This window comes from Sapajus apella, unplaced genomic scaffold, assembly GCF_009761245.1.
Source record: "Sapajus apella isolate SASKATOON/1434 unplaced genomic scaffold, GSC_monkey_1.0 scaffold163, whole genome shotgun sequence".
In the NCBI taxonomy this organism is placed as follows: Eukaryota; Metazoa; Chordata; class Mammalia; order Primates; family Cebidae; genus Sapajus; species Sapajus apella.
In genome coordinates this window covers 322,528-336,996 of record NW_022437103.1, presented here as the reverse complement: position 1 = coordinate 336,996, position 14,469 = coordinate 322,528, and the positions used below count along the sequence as shown (strand labels likewise).

The 14,469-nt window shown below is 37.3% G+C and overlaps 1 protein-coding gene across 12 annotated transcripts in view; it reads right to left on the bottom strand.

The window, feature by feature from the left end:
• Positions 1 to 4,547: 4,547 nt before the first annotated feature.
• The window catches only part of CCSER2 (coiled-coil serine rich protein 2), a 178,617-nt gene continuing 168,695 nt past the window's right edge, over positions 4,548 to 14,469 (bottom strand). For 7 of the 12 annotated variants that reach the window (XM_032266929.1, XM_032266931.1, XM_032266930.1 and 4 more), the window contains one exon: positions 4,548 to 9,628. In XM_032266929.1, the coding sequence (XP_032122820.1) occupies positions 8,816 to 9,628 (813 nt within the window). In that variant the 3' untranslated portion in view covers positions 4,548 to 8,815. The remainder of the gene's footprint in view (positions 9,629 to 14,469) is intronic. The other 5 variants (XM_032266932.1, XM_032266933.1, XM_032266934.1 and 2 more) reach the window with 1 other exon arrangement.

Sequence of the window (14,469 nt, the reverse complement as noted above, 5' to 3'; positions counted from 1 at the left end):
CGGAGTTTCACTCATGTTACCCAGGCTGGAGTGCAATGGCGCGATCTCGGCTCACCGCAACCTCCACCTCCTGGGTTCAGGCAATTCTCCTGCCTCAGCCTCCTGAGTAGCTGGGACTACAGGCACGCGCCGCCATGCCCAGCTAATTTTTTGTATTTTTAGTAGAGACGGGGTTTCACCATGTTGACCAGGATGGTCTCGATCTCTTGACCTCGTGATCCACCCGCCTCGGCCTCCCAAAGTGCTGGGATTACAGGCTTGAGCCACCGCGCCTGGCCCTTGAATAAATATTCTTACAGTGTAAATATTTTGAGTAAATATTCCCCAAGAGCATAAGCTGTGGCATCATCTTGTCATATAATCATTCTCCTACTGTCAGACATTTATTTCTCAATGTGCCACTCTTTTAAAGTTATTTGCACATAAAGGTACATAAGCAGCATGTCACTCTGTTTTGCATCTCTTTGACTAACAGCCAAAATCGTTAATTTGTTCTGTGATATTGGCCCTTTGTACTTCTGTGGTTGATTTGTTCTTTGACTTAAATAATGCTTCTTGTAATATTCACAAACAATTCTAGGTCCATGGTCTCCCTTGCTTTCTCCTTGAATTCTTAAGGAGCTCTGAAAGGCAGGAAACAACTGTGTGCTCTGCTTCCCTTCCCTCAGCTGAAATTCTCTTTAGAGGGATAGCAGTCATAACGATGACCAGGGTTCTGAGTGCCCAGGTCTGGCCAACAGTCTTTCCCAAACACCTCCTGTGAGCTCTGTCTAGTCCTGAATCTTTGAACCTGGTGGAGGCAGCCTCTGGCAGCAGGGAGTTTATAGAGTGTCTGTGTTTGCATCTCAGTATCACTCTGGAACACAATTTAAGAAACCACTTCCATTAACAACCCATCACAGATACTATTTTGTTTTCCATTGCAATTCACATTTGCATTTGACTTACTATAAATGTAAAACCTCAGCTAAAACTTGTGAAAATTTTCTAAATTCCTGATAATTCAGAAGTATTCTGAACGTGGATACGTGCTTAAAAAGGTCTCGGGTTAGAGCAGCCTGGCCAACATGGTGAAACCCCGTCTCTACTAAAAATACAATTAGCTGGGCGTGGTGGCGCGCATCCGTAATCCCAGCTACTCAGGAGGCTGAGGCAGGAGAATCACTTGAACCCGGGAGCAGGGGTTGCAGTGAGCCAAGATCATACCACTGCACTCCAGCCTGGCTGACAGAGTGAGACTCTGTTTCAAAATAAAATTTTAAAAATAAAAGAAAATAGGTCCCTGGTTGAATTTATCATTACCTATACAGATTATATGATAGTGGCCTAATTTTTATTTAGCTGTGATTAAAAAGAAATCTGAACACACATGAACATTTGTCAAGGAAGAATGGTTTTGGAAGCAAGTTCACCTGTGGTCTCAAATGTCTCCTTCCTGCCCACTGGCTCTCTTACAGTGCTGTTTGGGATCCCTCTTGTGTTGCAATTTGATCTCCTCAATTGCAGGGCCTCTGTCTTACCCATCTCCTGCCACAAGATCGAAACCAGGGCTGTGCACAAAATGGGCATTTCAACCATGTTTCTTGTGGGGAATAGTTACCTTTCACTTTAGTAGACTGACATTTGAGATATACTTTTGCTACCGAAAGGATTTGTTCTGTAATCACTTAAAATATTACCAGAGGATTATTCATACTCAAAATGGATGTCTGAATGAATTCGTGTGAGGATTAATGATTGTTTTGAGATCTGGAAAACAGTAATACCATTTTTAAGGTTGAGCAGAGAAGTGACTGTGAGGAATTGTATCTTCCTCTCTGATTTTTGCACAGAAAAGATGCTAATTTGAGGGCTGTGTATATGGATGGGGGCGGGGTGAGAGGATTAATCAATGAGGAAAAGGCTCCTCTCGATGACTTAGATTCCTCCTTAGCGACTCCTTGGCAAGAAATGGTAGGATACCATCAACAAAAGGAATGAAACTGGAGGTCATTATGTTATGTGAAATAAGCCACGCACAGGAAGAAAAACGTTGCACATTCTCACTCGTGGAAGATAAAAAAGAAATGATCTTACAGAGGTAGAGAGTATAATAGTGGTTACCAAAGGCTGGAAAGGGTGATGGGGAGGTGGGGATAAAGAGGAGATAGTTAATGGGTATAAAAATACAGTTAGAAGGAATAAGGCCTAGTGTTCAGCAGCACAGTACAGTGACTATAGTTAATAATTTACTGTATATTTCAAAATAACCAGAAAAGTAGATTTCAAATATTCCTAGCACAAAGAAATGATAAATGTTTGAGGTAATGGGTATCTCAATTACACAGATTTATTACAGTATATGCTTGTATCAAAATAATACAGGTATTTCATAAATATGTATATTATGTATTCATAAAAATTAAAAAGAAAAATTTAAATAGAGAGAAACTGAAAATGTCAAGTAGAACCTATTAGATTTGATCTATCCAAGAGAATGGGATGGAAGGAAAAGCCTGGACATGAATTTGAATGTTAAAGGTAGACTTCAGAAAGGGAGATCTTATGCTTTGAGGTTCTAAAAGGGACAGTGGCCTTAGGATAGTTGAAAGGCCTCAAAATTAAATTCTAAGAACCTAAGGTAGAAAGCAGAGTATTTAATATCTTATGTGGCTAACGAGGCAGTTTATTCTTTAATAAAATAATAAAAAACTAGGTTTTTGTGGGAAATGAAGGCATGCAACCAAACAAGAGTAAACATAATATAGAATCCAAGATGAGAATACTGCAAGGGAGCTAAAGCCCAGAATGAAATAAAACTGAACAGGAAATGTCAAAGGAGACTGGTAGGTTCAAAGGAAGATAATAAACAGGGAATGCAAGGGAAGGGCTCAGCACTGCAGCAGATGGGATGATGTTAAAAATCCCTTAGGGTTCCTAAGCTCCATGAGGCAGAACCTGTATCATTGTTACCTTTGTACACCCAGGAGCCAGCACAGAGAGTAACACAGGTTAAGACATCCCACCAAACTTACTTAAACCAAGTTAACACAGGAAGAAAGAAGTCAATTCTTTAACTCCCGCTTAATTGTCTTTTCTGTAGGGACAAAATATTTTCAGAACAGAAAATGTGCAATTAACAGCATGAATGAAAAAACTGAAACTGCTACACTTCATGAAAAAATTAAAAGGGACATTTTTTAGTATAAGGAAGTATTTGCTAATGATAGATGCAGAAGGCAGATATGGGGGACTCTTCAACCGGCCTGTGCACTGGGAGAACTGGGTGGAGCCATGGGAATTTCACACGTTGGGCAGGAGGAAAGAGCCTGGACTTTTTGGCTCCCAGGTGTGTTGGCTTGGGATCAATCTGTGAGGTGGGAATCTCTTAGCAGGATCCCCTCCATCGTTTTGCTGAAATTTTATTTTTCCTTTTTGCCCAATAAATTCCATTCCCCACACAATTCAATGTGTCTGAGTGCCTAAATTTTCCTGGTCCTGACACAAGAACCCAGATTTACCTGACCTAAGGAGCAAAATTCTGCAACACTAACAACTCAGATGGCCTTAAAGTGCATACCGGTGTGTTAAGAGGTAACAATGCCATTATCAAACTTATTATTATTATTATTATTATTATTTTTGAGACGGAGTTTCGCTCGTTACCCAGGCTGGAGTGCAATGGCGCGATCTCGCTCACCGCAACCTCCGCCTCCTGGGTTCAGGCAATTCTCCTGCCTCAGCCTCCTGAGTAGCTGGGATTACAGGCACGCGCCACCATGCCCAGCTAGTTTTTTGTATTTTTAGTAGAGACGGGGTTTCACCATGTTGACCAGGATGGTCTCGATCTCTTGACCTCGTGATCCACCTGCCTTGGCCTCCCAAAGTGCTGGGATTACAGGTGTGAGCCACCGCGCCCGGCCCTCAAACTTATTATTAATAAAATTTCCCTCCTTTTCCAGAATTCATGTAACCATTTTGGATTAATAACATATCACTGCATCAACTTTTCTGTAGCTTATTATCTATCATAACTATCACATGTGACTAAACGAGAAAACTGAAAAACGATATATTCCTTATTCCTTTCGTTCCTAAAAATTATGTAAAATTTCACTATTTTTTTAATTAGTGAAATTTTTTTGTCTCAAGCTATTTTGTACATATACTGCTTAAAAACAATAAAACAAAATAATTAAAATTACAAGTTTTCTTCCTTGTACAGCATTCTAAATCCAAGGTGTTAATGTTTCTTTAAATATCCATTAACCATTATCCAAATATTCTAAGATAAGATATTTTATCACAATGGAAACTGAAGTACTAGTTAAATTAGCGAATCTATGAAGACACAACAACAAAATACTAATCAACTCCTACTCAATCAGGGCTTGGGGTGTGAGGATGTGTGTGAAGAAGGCAGCATGTAAAATAAAGTATCGGAATTGGTAAAAAAAAATAATAATAAAATAAAAAAATAAGCAAATGAACAGTATCTTAGATCTTTGTGGGAAAAAAGATACCAAAGAAAAAGTAAACACGGGAGTCAATGTTGAGAAAGACAAGAGAACTTTTATAATTATGAACTTTATTTACTATGCCAACATTTTCAGGAGAGACTTTACATCTGTTTTTTAGAATTCATTTTACAGGCAAATTCTAATATACAGTTTGTACTCTGAACTGACTTTTAAAATCAATGGGAAAAACAGTACTGCAGACATTATTTTTGCTCTTTGTTAGTAATGACTTAGAGACCTTAAGTTCTTAGGGTCAGTATTATTTTGTTAAGTAAATGCTTTAGCAAGGAGAAAGTGGGTAAGCTTATTACCAACAAGATTAAAACATATATCTTCAGTTAATGACATAGCTGTAGATTGGCGCCCACCATCAGGATCATTTATCCAAAAGAATTCTTTCAAATTGCTGCAGCAAAAAACTTAAAGGGAGATGTGAAAGATCATTAGAAAATAGAATTCAAGCATCAGAATTTAAAAAGTAACAAGGCCATCATCTCCAAGGAAGAACACCAGGTATCACATCTATAATTAATTTTCAAATGTGTGCATAAGCATGCAAACATAACCAATGTTTCCTAAATACAGGAAATATAGCCAAACTAATTTAAAAACACAAAAACTACTGTGTAAGATGGAAAGTAAACTGAAATGGTGCTGCAGTCCTATTGATCTTAATTGCAAGCCTATTTGGTGATTTCAAAGTACATCCCCAGTGCCCTGGAGGCCAGGAAACCAGTATGACAACCCTGCTCAGAAGCCAAGGGTGCACCTCAGTGTCTGTAACACCATTTATGCTACGGGAACATTTGGAAGTGACAGCTGTAGAAGGGTCACGCTCTGTGATGCACTGAGAAAAAGTAAGTAAAATACTTATTGGGACAATGGAACATTCAATGAAAACTTAGTGCTTTAATGGGAAAAGTGACATGCTGGGAATATATTTCTGTGAACAGCTGTACTGGTATCTTCAAACAGCAACAATTACTAATTTATTTCAATGAACAAAGCCACACCCAATAGGAGGCATTTCGATATTTCAGGCACAACTTCAAGCAATTAAGCTCATTTAAAGTGCAAATCTGATATTTTCTTTCAGATTTTTACTTGTTAAAGTACTTAGTAAATTCCCTAATATCTATATAAATACAATGAACAGTAGCCTATATGCCTGAAAATATTGCACAAATAAAAATGAGACTCCAAAAAAAAAAAAAATCTAGATGGTCTCCATTATTAGAAACAGTCTAAATGACATAACTCTATAATCCTTTGTTTAATGCCTTAAAATCATCTGCACCTGTACCAATAAACTCCTTAAGCCAAACTCGTCTTTTAAAAATTTGATATGCATCCCATTAATAGCCAAATATCTAATTCTACATACTCTACTAATTTCCTCTTTCACAAATGTGAAACTTAACCGACTCCAAAAAATTTCTTCCTCGGGACTTAGAATGCATACAATATAACTACCTTCACTGATTTCACTAGAACTAAGACAATAAATGGTTTTGAGTTCCTGTGGAGGAGGATTTGGCACAGGGTTGATTTACATTAATAGAAATAATAAACACAGATCAAGCCAAATCTAAGATGATCTTTGATTATTCAGTAAAGTTATATCCTCACTTCCATTTTGGACTTAACATTTACTAAGGAGCAGACAAGCATGATATTCTTGCAGTTTTTAAGGAAAACTGCAGGCAAATACTTTATGTCATGCAAGCATCCTAGATTTGTTTTCTCTTACTATATTATGCTTCACAAATATACTGATGAGCCTATCTTCTAAAAGATTAAGACTCAACAAAGGTACAAAGAAGTAGAGCTAATTGGTTAACATTTCTGCAAATCCATCAGGGAAGGAAAAAATAGAGAAAAATGGAGTAAATACATGGAAGAAAAAAATGGAGAAAAACAAATTACTGGAGTCAACATTTTTATGTAATGGACAACAAAGACATTTCCCTCAGACTAGGGGGTTAAAAATTTAGGACTTTTCCCTTACGGATAAGGCCAACTCGTAAATAATGTTTCATAAGGGTCTAAACCAAATTCTACATAAACAAAAACCACCAAGTCTGGTACATTTTACTTTAGGGAAATATAGTATGATTCACGTATTTGCAATATGTGAGAACGGTTTTCTTTCTCCTTCAAAAAGATAGACCATGTATACCCACTTACAACTGCAGCCCATTATGGGTCATCTCAATGAACAAGTAAGTGCTTTGCTGATTTGCCTGACTCTAACAGTATCTGGACTATGTAAACAACATTTGGAACGAGTGTATAATAACAGATTTGTTTTGCTCACCTGTTACCAAATCCAAGAATGGTTTCCATCCAGTGAGTGGCAAATTCATCTAATATAGGCAAGGGAATAATGGGTCAAAACAGTAGCAAACACTTCTTTCAAATTTCTACTAAAAGACTTGCTGTTGCTTTTCTTCTAAAGGGGCAATTTCATCAACATACATCTTTTAAAGGAATCTCTAGAAAATTTCAGTGACTTTTTGGCCGTAATCCTGTTTGATACATTTTTGGTCAGCTGTTCAAAACAAACCTTCACCTTGTAAGGTTACCTATCTGAAAGGTATTAATTCATTTAAAGCAGCTGCAGGTGAACAACCTAAAGATGACATGATTTGGGAGAAGAGGAAGGCAGGTTTACTGAACTGACAAGTGGCCAAAGCATGATTAGGTTTGTGCACGTGGTCGCATGGAGGTTCCACACCTACCTTCTACAGATCATTAAAATAAATAAGAATGCTGTCTTTGAAATACCTTCCAGTGCCTTTTTAATAAAACAAAATTTCCCATTTTCAATTCTGTTTTCTTCCCAAATCTACCTTCAAAAAATTCTTTCAAAATATACCACAGATGAGGCAAGTGGATCATCTAAGGTCAGGAGTTCAAGATCAGCAACAAGGTGAAATCCCATCTCTACTAAAAATACAAAAAAACCAGCCAGGCGTGGTGGTGCATGCTTTGCAGTCCCAGCTACTCAGGAGGCTGAGGCAGGAGAATTGCTTGAACCTGTGAGGCAGAGGTTGCGGTGAGCCGAGATTGTGCCACTGCACTCCAGTCTAGGCAATGGAGCAAAACTCCGTCTCAAAAAACAAACAAAAAACGAAAAACCACAAAAAAGGGAAACCTAGGAAATTCAGAAGGGAAAAAAGTATTATGAACTCCAGCTTTCTCAAGATAGTCTGAAATGTGTTATTTTTCTCAAAATATTTTAACTTGTTTTGCTATAGAAAATAGTTTAAAATCCCTAAATATGGGATATTTATATGCCATCAAAGTTTTGTGCAAATGTTTCAAGTCCATTATTTCAGTCTTCAGATAGTAGCAGAAAATCAATAAATATAAATATTACAATTAAAGACATAATTTAAAATATATGCTATGGAAACTTAAAATGGCTATCATGGATCCATAAGCCTATAGGGTTCAAAACTGAATTACCAGCAAAACTCTAGCACCAACATAAGTTACAAATGAATACATCTTTAGGTACAGGTTTCAAGATGTATCTCAAGCTCTCCTAAATTTACCCAGTAACAAATACAAACATAAATGGTATGTGTGTGTATATGTGCATGTGTGTTTGTGCATGTACATGTGCATGTGTTTGTAAAACAAGATGTAAAGCAACATATAACTGATTTATATGTAATAAGAAGCATTTTCAGCCTGGGGAATCTGTCTGGGAAATGAATAAATAGTAATATTAGCTTGCTGACCCTGGCAAGGAAAAACAAAACTTACATAGACTTTCCATTAAAAGCCTAATCTCCTTTATTCATCACAAAGCTTTTGCATAGACCTTTTAAATATACAAAACACTGGCCAGAACTCTGCTTACAGATTATCATCTTTCATTATCACCATATCTTTAGTTAAAATAGTAGCCATATTCACAGGAGAGACAAGTGAAAAGGGGTGAGGTTCTGAAAACCACAATAAATATAGACCTTAACAGGACTAAACCAGCAAAGCACACTTCTTGCCTGCTCAGTAAAATATGAATTTTCTGACATGGGGAGGGATGGATAACATGATTGGGGCCTTTGGCAGGCCTCTGAAATGGGTAAGCAAACCTTTGTGTTTACCTGAGATAATTATGCTCAAATGGCATGTACTTCAACCAGGATATCAAATGGAAGAGCCAAACTAGTAGAAGCTTCTACATTTTAATTTAAGATTTGCAGGCTTTAAATGGAACCTCCACCACGGTAGCAAGCTGCACATAAAGCTATTACAGAACAGATTGTTTTTAAGGAACAAATTGGCAGGTGATGGCTATGTACTTAATGTATCTTTGGTTTAGGAAGACGAGAATATCGATTAGAGGCCAAACAATCCCCAGAATGCAAATTGCCATTTGGATTCTGCATGATTTCTTTTCGTTGCGTTAGTGGCCTTGGGATGCTTGTCTTGGCCTGGAAACTTTGAGGCTCTAGTTGGGGGTTGTTTGTTTGTTTTTGTTTGAAAGAGCCTGAGGGGGGGCGGAGCTTAGATGCTTTCAAATTCTGATTATTTGAAAGATTTGTTTGACTAGATGTTGGCTGAAGTTTTGCTGAATTACATGTTGTGATTATTGGTGACTTTTTACAAGTGGGAGTCCTACTTGGAGATGTTTCAGAAACTGGAGGCGGTACCAAAGAACTCAATATGGATGGTTTTAAAAGCTGCAAGGGCTTGGGCTGAGACATACAGCCTACTGATGGAGACTGATTTCTTCCAACTCTCTTAGCCTGGTCTACCGTACTTGACTGGGGAGGTGTCTGAAGAGAAGTGGGCATAAACTGCATGTCACTAATTTGATTATTTGCCAAATGATAAGGCTCTTGAGCATTTACAGTCATGTTTAAGTTTGCTTCAGGTGTACTCTTAGCCGCATCCATTAATTGTGGACTTGATGAAAAAGACTGGTCTTCCGAACCATAGCTGCTTTCTTGTTGCAAGATGTGTGTAAAGCTTTCTTCCAGATGGGCAATGCCCTGATGCGTGTCTTGGATTGAGGATTCACTGTGGGCCTCGATATGTTGCGGCTTTATTAGTTTTCCCTGGGTGTGGTCTGTGGGTCTGGGAAGGCTGCTGGAAGGCTGTAGTACTTGAGGCTGTTAAAATTAAAAACAACATTAGCAACAAGTTATCTTAGAAATTTCACCCAGATTTAATATAAATACCAATTAAGTGTGTTGGTACTTATGGCTTTAATATGGAAAACGTGGAGTTTCTTTTAATTAAAAAATGAACTGCAATATTCAAGCAAATTAGACACAAACGAGAGTGATAATGCAAACAAAAATGATACAGGCAGTAAACACTGAACAAGATCCAAAATTAAATGAGAAAAAAACATTAAAGTACTAATTTATTATAGAAAAATTCCTACCATAATAGATTCATTGGATATTTTAAACCTTAGAGCTTGGCAGAATGATTCCACAGTTTTTGGTTTAACCTCTACAAAGCATTCAGATGTTAACTGTGACCTTCAGAATATTACTCATATTAAACTTTAAAAAAAAAGTTGTACACCATGTTAACAAATGTTGTATTTCTGTCAAGAATGAAAAGCACCAGCAGATGGACAATATTTAGAATACTATATTCTCAGTTTATGTGAAATTCTATTTATTTAACAAACATAGGTTAATCCATTTAGCTAATGCTAACCTACTTTTAATATTCTTGTTTTGAAAAGTTTCCAAATAAAATGTTTCAGAGTTTATTTGTTCTGTCTCACTGCTATTATGGCTGACATATGAAAAAACAGATCTACTCTGACTAAAAGTAAACATTCATTTACTTAAATTTAGAATAATAGGCCTTTTAAATGATGGCTCAGAGTAAAGCAAATTTGAAGTTGCCTCTAACTGGAACTAAAGCACAGAAGCCTATGATGAGAAAATTCTTATGGTCTATATGCCTCACATGTAATTCCCTGAAGCTCATTGTGTAGTGGCTTCAAAAAAAAAAAAATAGAGGAACAGTGCAATTTCCACGATTTCGGGGTATCCAGTAAAAAAAACAAATCTCAAAGTTATGTTTCAATGGCCCAAAGAGTTAAAATATATGGGGCAGGGCCTACTGGGCCTGTCCTGATACAGGAGTATTTGCTACAAATACATAATCTCTCTCTCAATTTCTCTTCCCCCTACCTCTCTCTCCCTCTCACCCTCTCCCCTTACCCCCCCCCCACACTCTCTCTCTCACTCTCTCTTTCTCTCTCTCTCTAAATAGTGTGGGCTACAAGTCAAAGAGTTTGGCAAAAGGCTTTACAACGTGAATTTCAAAGAACTATTTCTCACTAGTGACTTTTTTTATTTGCTAATCCACAAATAAATCTACACAGTATCGATAATTTCCCCATTAGAAGGGGTGGATCTATTTATACTGCATCATTTGTGTTTTTTCACTTCTTTCACCTCCCTGACCAACACTGGACAATGGCTGCCCAGGATCAGCAGCCAGCAATTAGATTATGGCTGGATTGGGAGTGACTGAGGGCAAGGCTCATCAACTCATGGAGGATGGCTAGCTATGATGGTATATGGCTGACTTGCTATTAAAAAAAAATGAAGCCAGTGACTATTCAAAATTTGAAACATGTCACATCAAATCACATTGCAGAATGTTTGAAACAAGCCATCTCAATTGCTGTCTCAAGCTAAATATCTCAGACTTTAAAGTCACTGGATATTTTCACAGTACATCAGCACAAAAATGAATAGACTGTCCCGCAAAACGGAAGATACTAAAATCACCACACAATTAACAGATTCTCCCTGGGGTTCCCTACATAAAAATGACTACGGCAAAGTGATCAAAAACCTTGAAAGATTAGTGAAAAAATAGTGCCAAGGCCATATTAAGCAAACCAAAATCTACGAAAGGGAATAAAAAGTAAAAAAGTAATCAGGAAGGAGGCACCATCAACTGGTTGAACTGGGATTTGTTTTCCCTTTTCACCTTCAAACATGTTAAGATATTCTAGTTCCAAGTTAAAAATCTGAAAGCAATTTGAGACTTTTGAAAACATCAATGATAATTTAAAAATGGACTTTATTGTAATATGTCTATTGCCAGTAACAAAAAAGGTATAAATGTGCTATCAGTGGAAAGCATAAAAAGAGATGATTTTTCAGTTAAGACAGGTAATTAACTGGTTATTCAGACAACCAACTTCCAGAAATGCCCAGGTAAGGGCCACTGTGAACTATATAAATTTGTACTATTTTGTACTCGCCACTTATACTGTTTTGATTACTCATAGTACCCAACTGACCACTGCTTAGAGAAATAAATGGAAATAGAGCAGAGTCAAAAACACATGCTACTTGTATTAAATGCAATAAAACTTCCTATCAAATATTAATGAATTAGAAAACAGTTTTTAAAGAATAATAAAATGTTGAGTCAACTGAGAGGAATCTAACAGTTATATAAACAAATGTCTAACCTACTAGTTAGACATCTACACTACTAATTAATTACTTTAAATCAGTGGTTTCCATATGCTAAATAATATAAATTTTGTATTTTTATTAAAAATTAATTTTGGTGGCATGATATAATTTCCGTATTACAAAAATCAATGTCTTGTTTTATTTATTTGGTAACTATAGTTTGGAAAATCAGTTCCACTACTGTAAAACAAAAAGTCTACTTCATGAGGACTAAGAAACACCTATATAATGTGAGGAACAAGGAAACAACTTGCTCCTCATATGTGGAAGACTACATGGAAGTGGTCATCCACTAAGGGCTGGATTGACGCTAATTACACTTACCAGCAAGTTGAACGAGCTACCTCTTAACCACTAACAAGCAAAGCAGAGATGTGTTCTGATGGCTTATTGCTACAGTTTCCCCAAATTCTAAACAATCAACTGTTTTAATATAAATGCAAGATGTTAATTCATCTTGCCCATATCCACTACTGTTTCTATGGCCATTAAAAAGACACCTTCAGACATTTTTAGAATGTAAATATAAAAAGAAAGATCCCTCATCCTCTTAAATGATAAGACAAATAGGAATGAATATAAAAGACTATAAACCTTTTTTTTTTTTTTTGAGTTGGAGTCTTACTCTGTTGCCAGGCTGGAGAGCAGTGGCGTGATCTTGGCTCACTGCAACCTCTGCCTCCCAGGTTCAAGTATTCCTCAGCCTCAGCCTCCTGAGTAGCCAGGACTACAGGTCTGCACCACTATGCCTGGCTAATTTTTTTTATTTTTAGTTAAAATGGGGTTTTACCATGTTGGCCAGGATGGTCTCAATCTCCTGACCTCATGATCCACTTGCCTCGGCCTCCCAAAGTGCTGGGATTACAGGCGTGGGCCACCGCACCCGGCCCATTTTTTAAATGTTTATTACGTATCATGTACTGTAATAGAAGGGATAAAATCTGGAGCTGAACATAACTTTGTTCCTGTGTTTGAGGAGCTCAGTGAGGGAGACAATAAGGTAAAGGAGTGATGAGACCATGTCTCAAGCATAACAACATATGGGAACAAAAAGAAAACATGCCTGCCTGGAGAGGTCACAGAAGTCATTCCTGAACGGCAAACAATCTGCCCTGAGTTTTAATAGGGTGAATAGGAGTTCATCAAGTAAACAAGAAGGGAAGAATATTCTGTGTAATGAGCTAGTACAAGCCAAACACAGAGGTAAAAAAAGAAAATGGCATGATCCGGTCACTTCAAATTATAGACTGAATTTGAAAGGACAGTGCAAAAGCATAGCTAAGGGCCAGCTCCTAAGGGACTTGTGTCAGGCTAAGTAGCTCTCACTTTGTGTTGTAGATGATGGGAGATGTGGATGAATTTTAAGCAGAGGAATCCCAATATTCAATGTGTGTTTTAGAATGATCACTCTAGTGGAACTGGTGAGGAATGTAACCAGAGGGGATGAAACTGTCAGAAAAGCCATATAGTAAGCTATTTAGCAAAAATCTGAAGGTGGGACAGGCAAGATGAGTACTGGCTTGTATCCAAAAAAGGCCTCTGGGGAGCTGTCTACCAATCCATGGATTTCATAGCCTCAGCAGCCCACGAAACCTAGAGGGCAAAAGGAATCCCCCCACTACTGGGGAGACATCAGGAAAGACCCCATATCTTAACTACTCCCTATAGTCACAAACGAGTAAAACTTTAATCCTGAAACTGGTGCAGGGGTTGGTTACTGAAGCATCAAAATGAGGACCTATCCCCAGGCTTACAGAGCTAAGTGCCTCTAACTGAACTCAGCAACTTCAAGTCTTACTTTAGTTAGATACATAAACTTCAGCACACCATTCTGATAATTCTCAAAGAGGTCCATGTGTCAAGGTCAAGAATGTCAGCAACAGGCACTACTGGTTGTGCAAAGGCTTCATAGACATCTTTAATGATAATCATAAATGTCTGCTTTAGGCTGCTTTACAAAGATAACGAGAGACTGGGAGCTCCTTACAGGCATGTACCATGTACCATTTTTCATTATAGTTGGTATTTCTAATATTTGGCACAAAGTAGGGATGAAATACTTATTTGCTAGATAAATGAGTAAGTGAATATTAGCAGTATATTCAAGAATTACTTATTTGGCCAAGAATTATCAAAATGATACTTTTTTATTAGGCCAATGATGAAGCACCTAATAAATAAAAACTAGTTTAAAAAAATAAACACTGATGAAAAATAAATCTAATAGGAAAAATCTATTGTTCCCTCCAAATAAGTGTGTGGTTAGCTTAATGATTCATGTTTAGGATAGTAGGAAATACTGACTGCATGTTAAACACAAGTACCTCTCATAATGACCTTTTAAAAGCTTAGTTGCCAAATGTTTTCTATCTGAAGACTAGAAATAGGTTGGGAAAAGTGTCTTAACAAGCATTCAGCTATTTTCCGTTTCTAATTCTAATAATTAAATATGATTACATATATAAAACATTTAGCATAGGACTTCG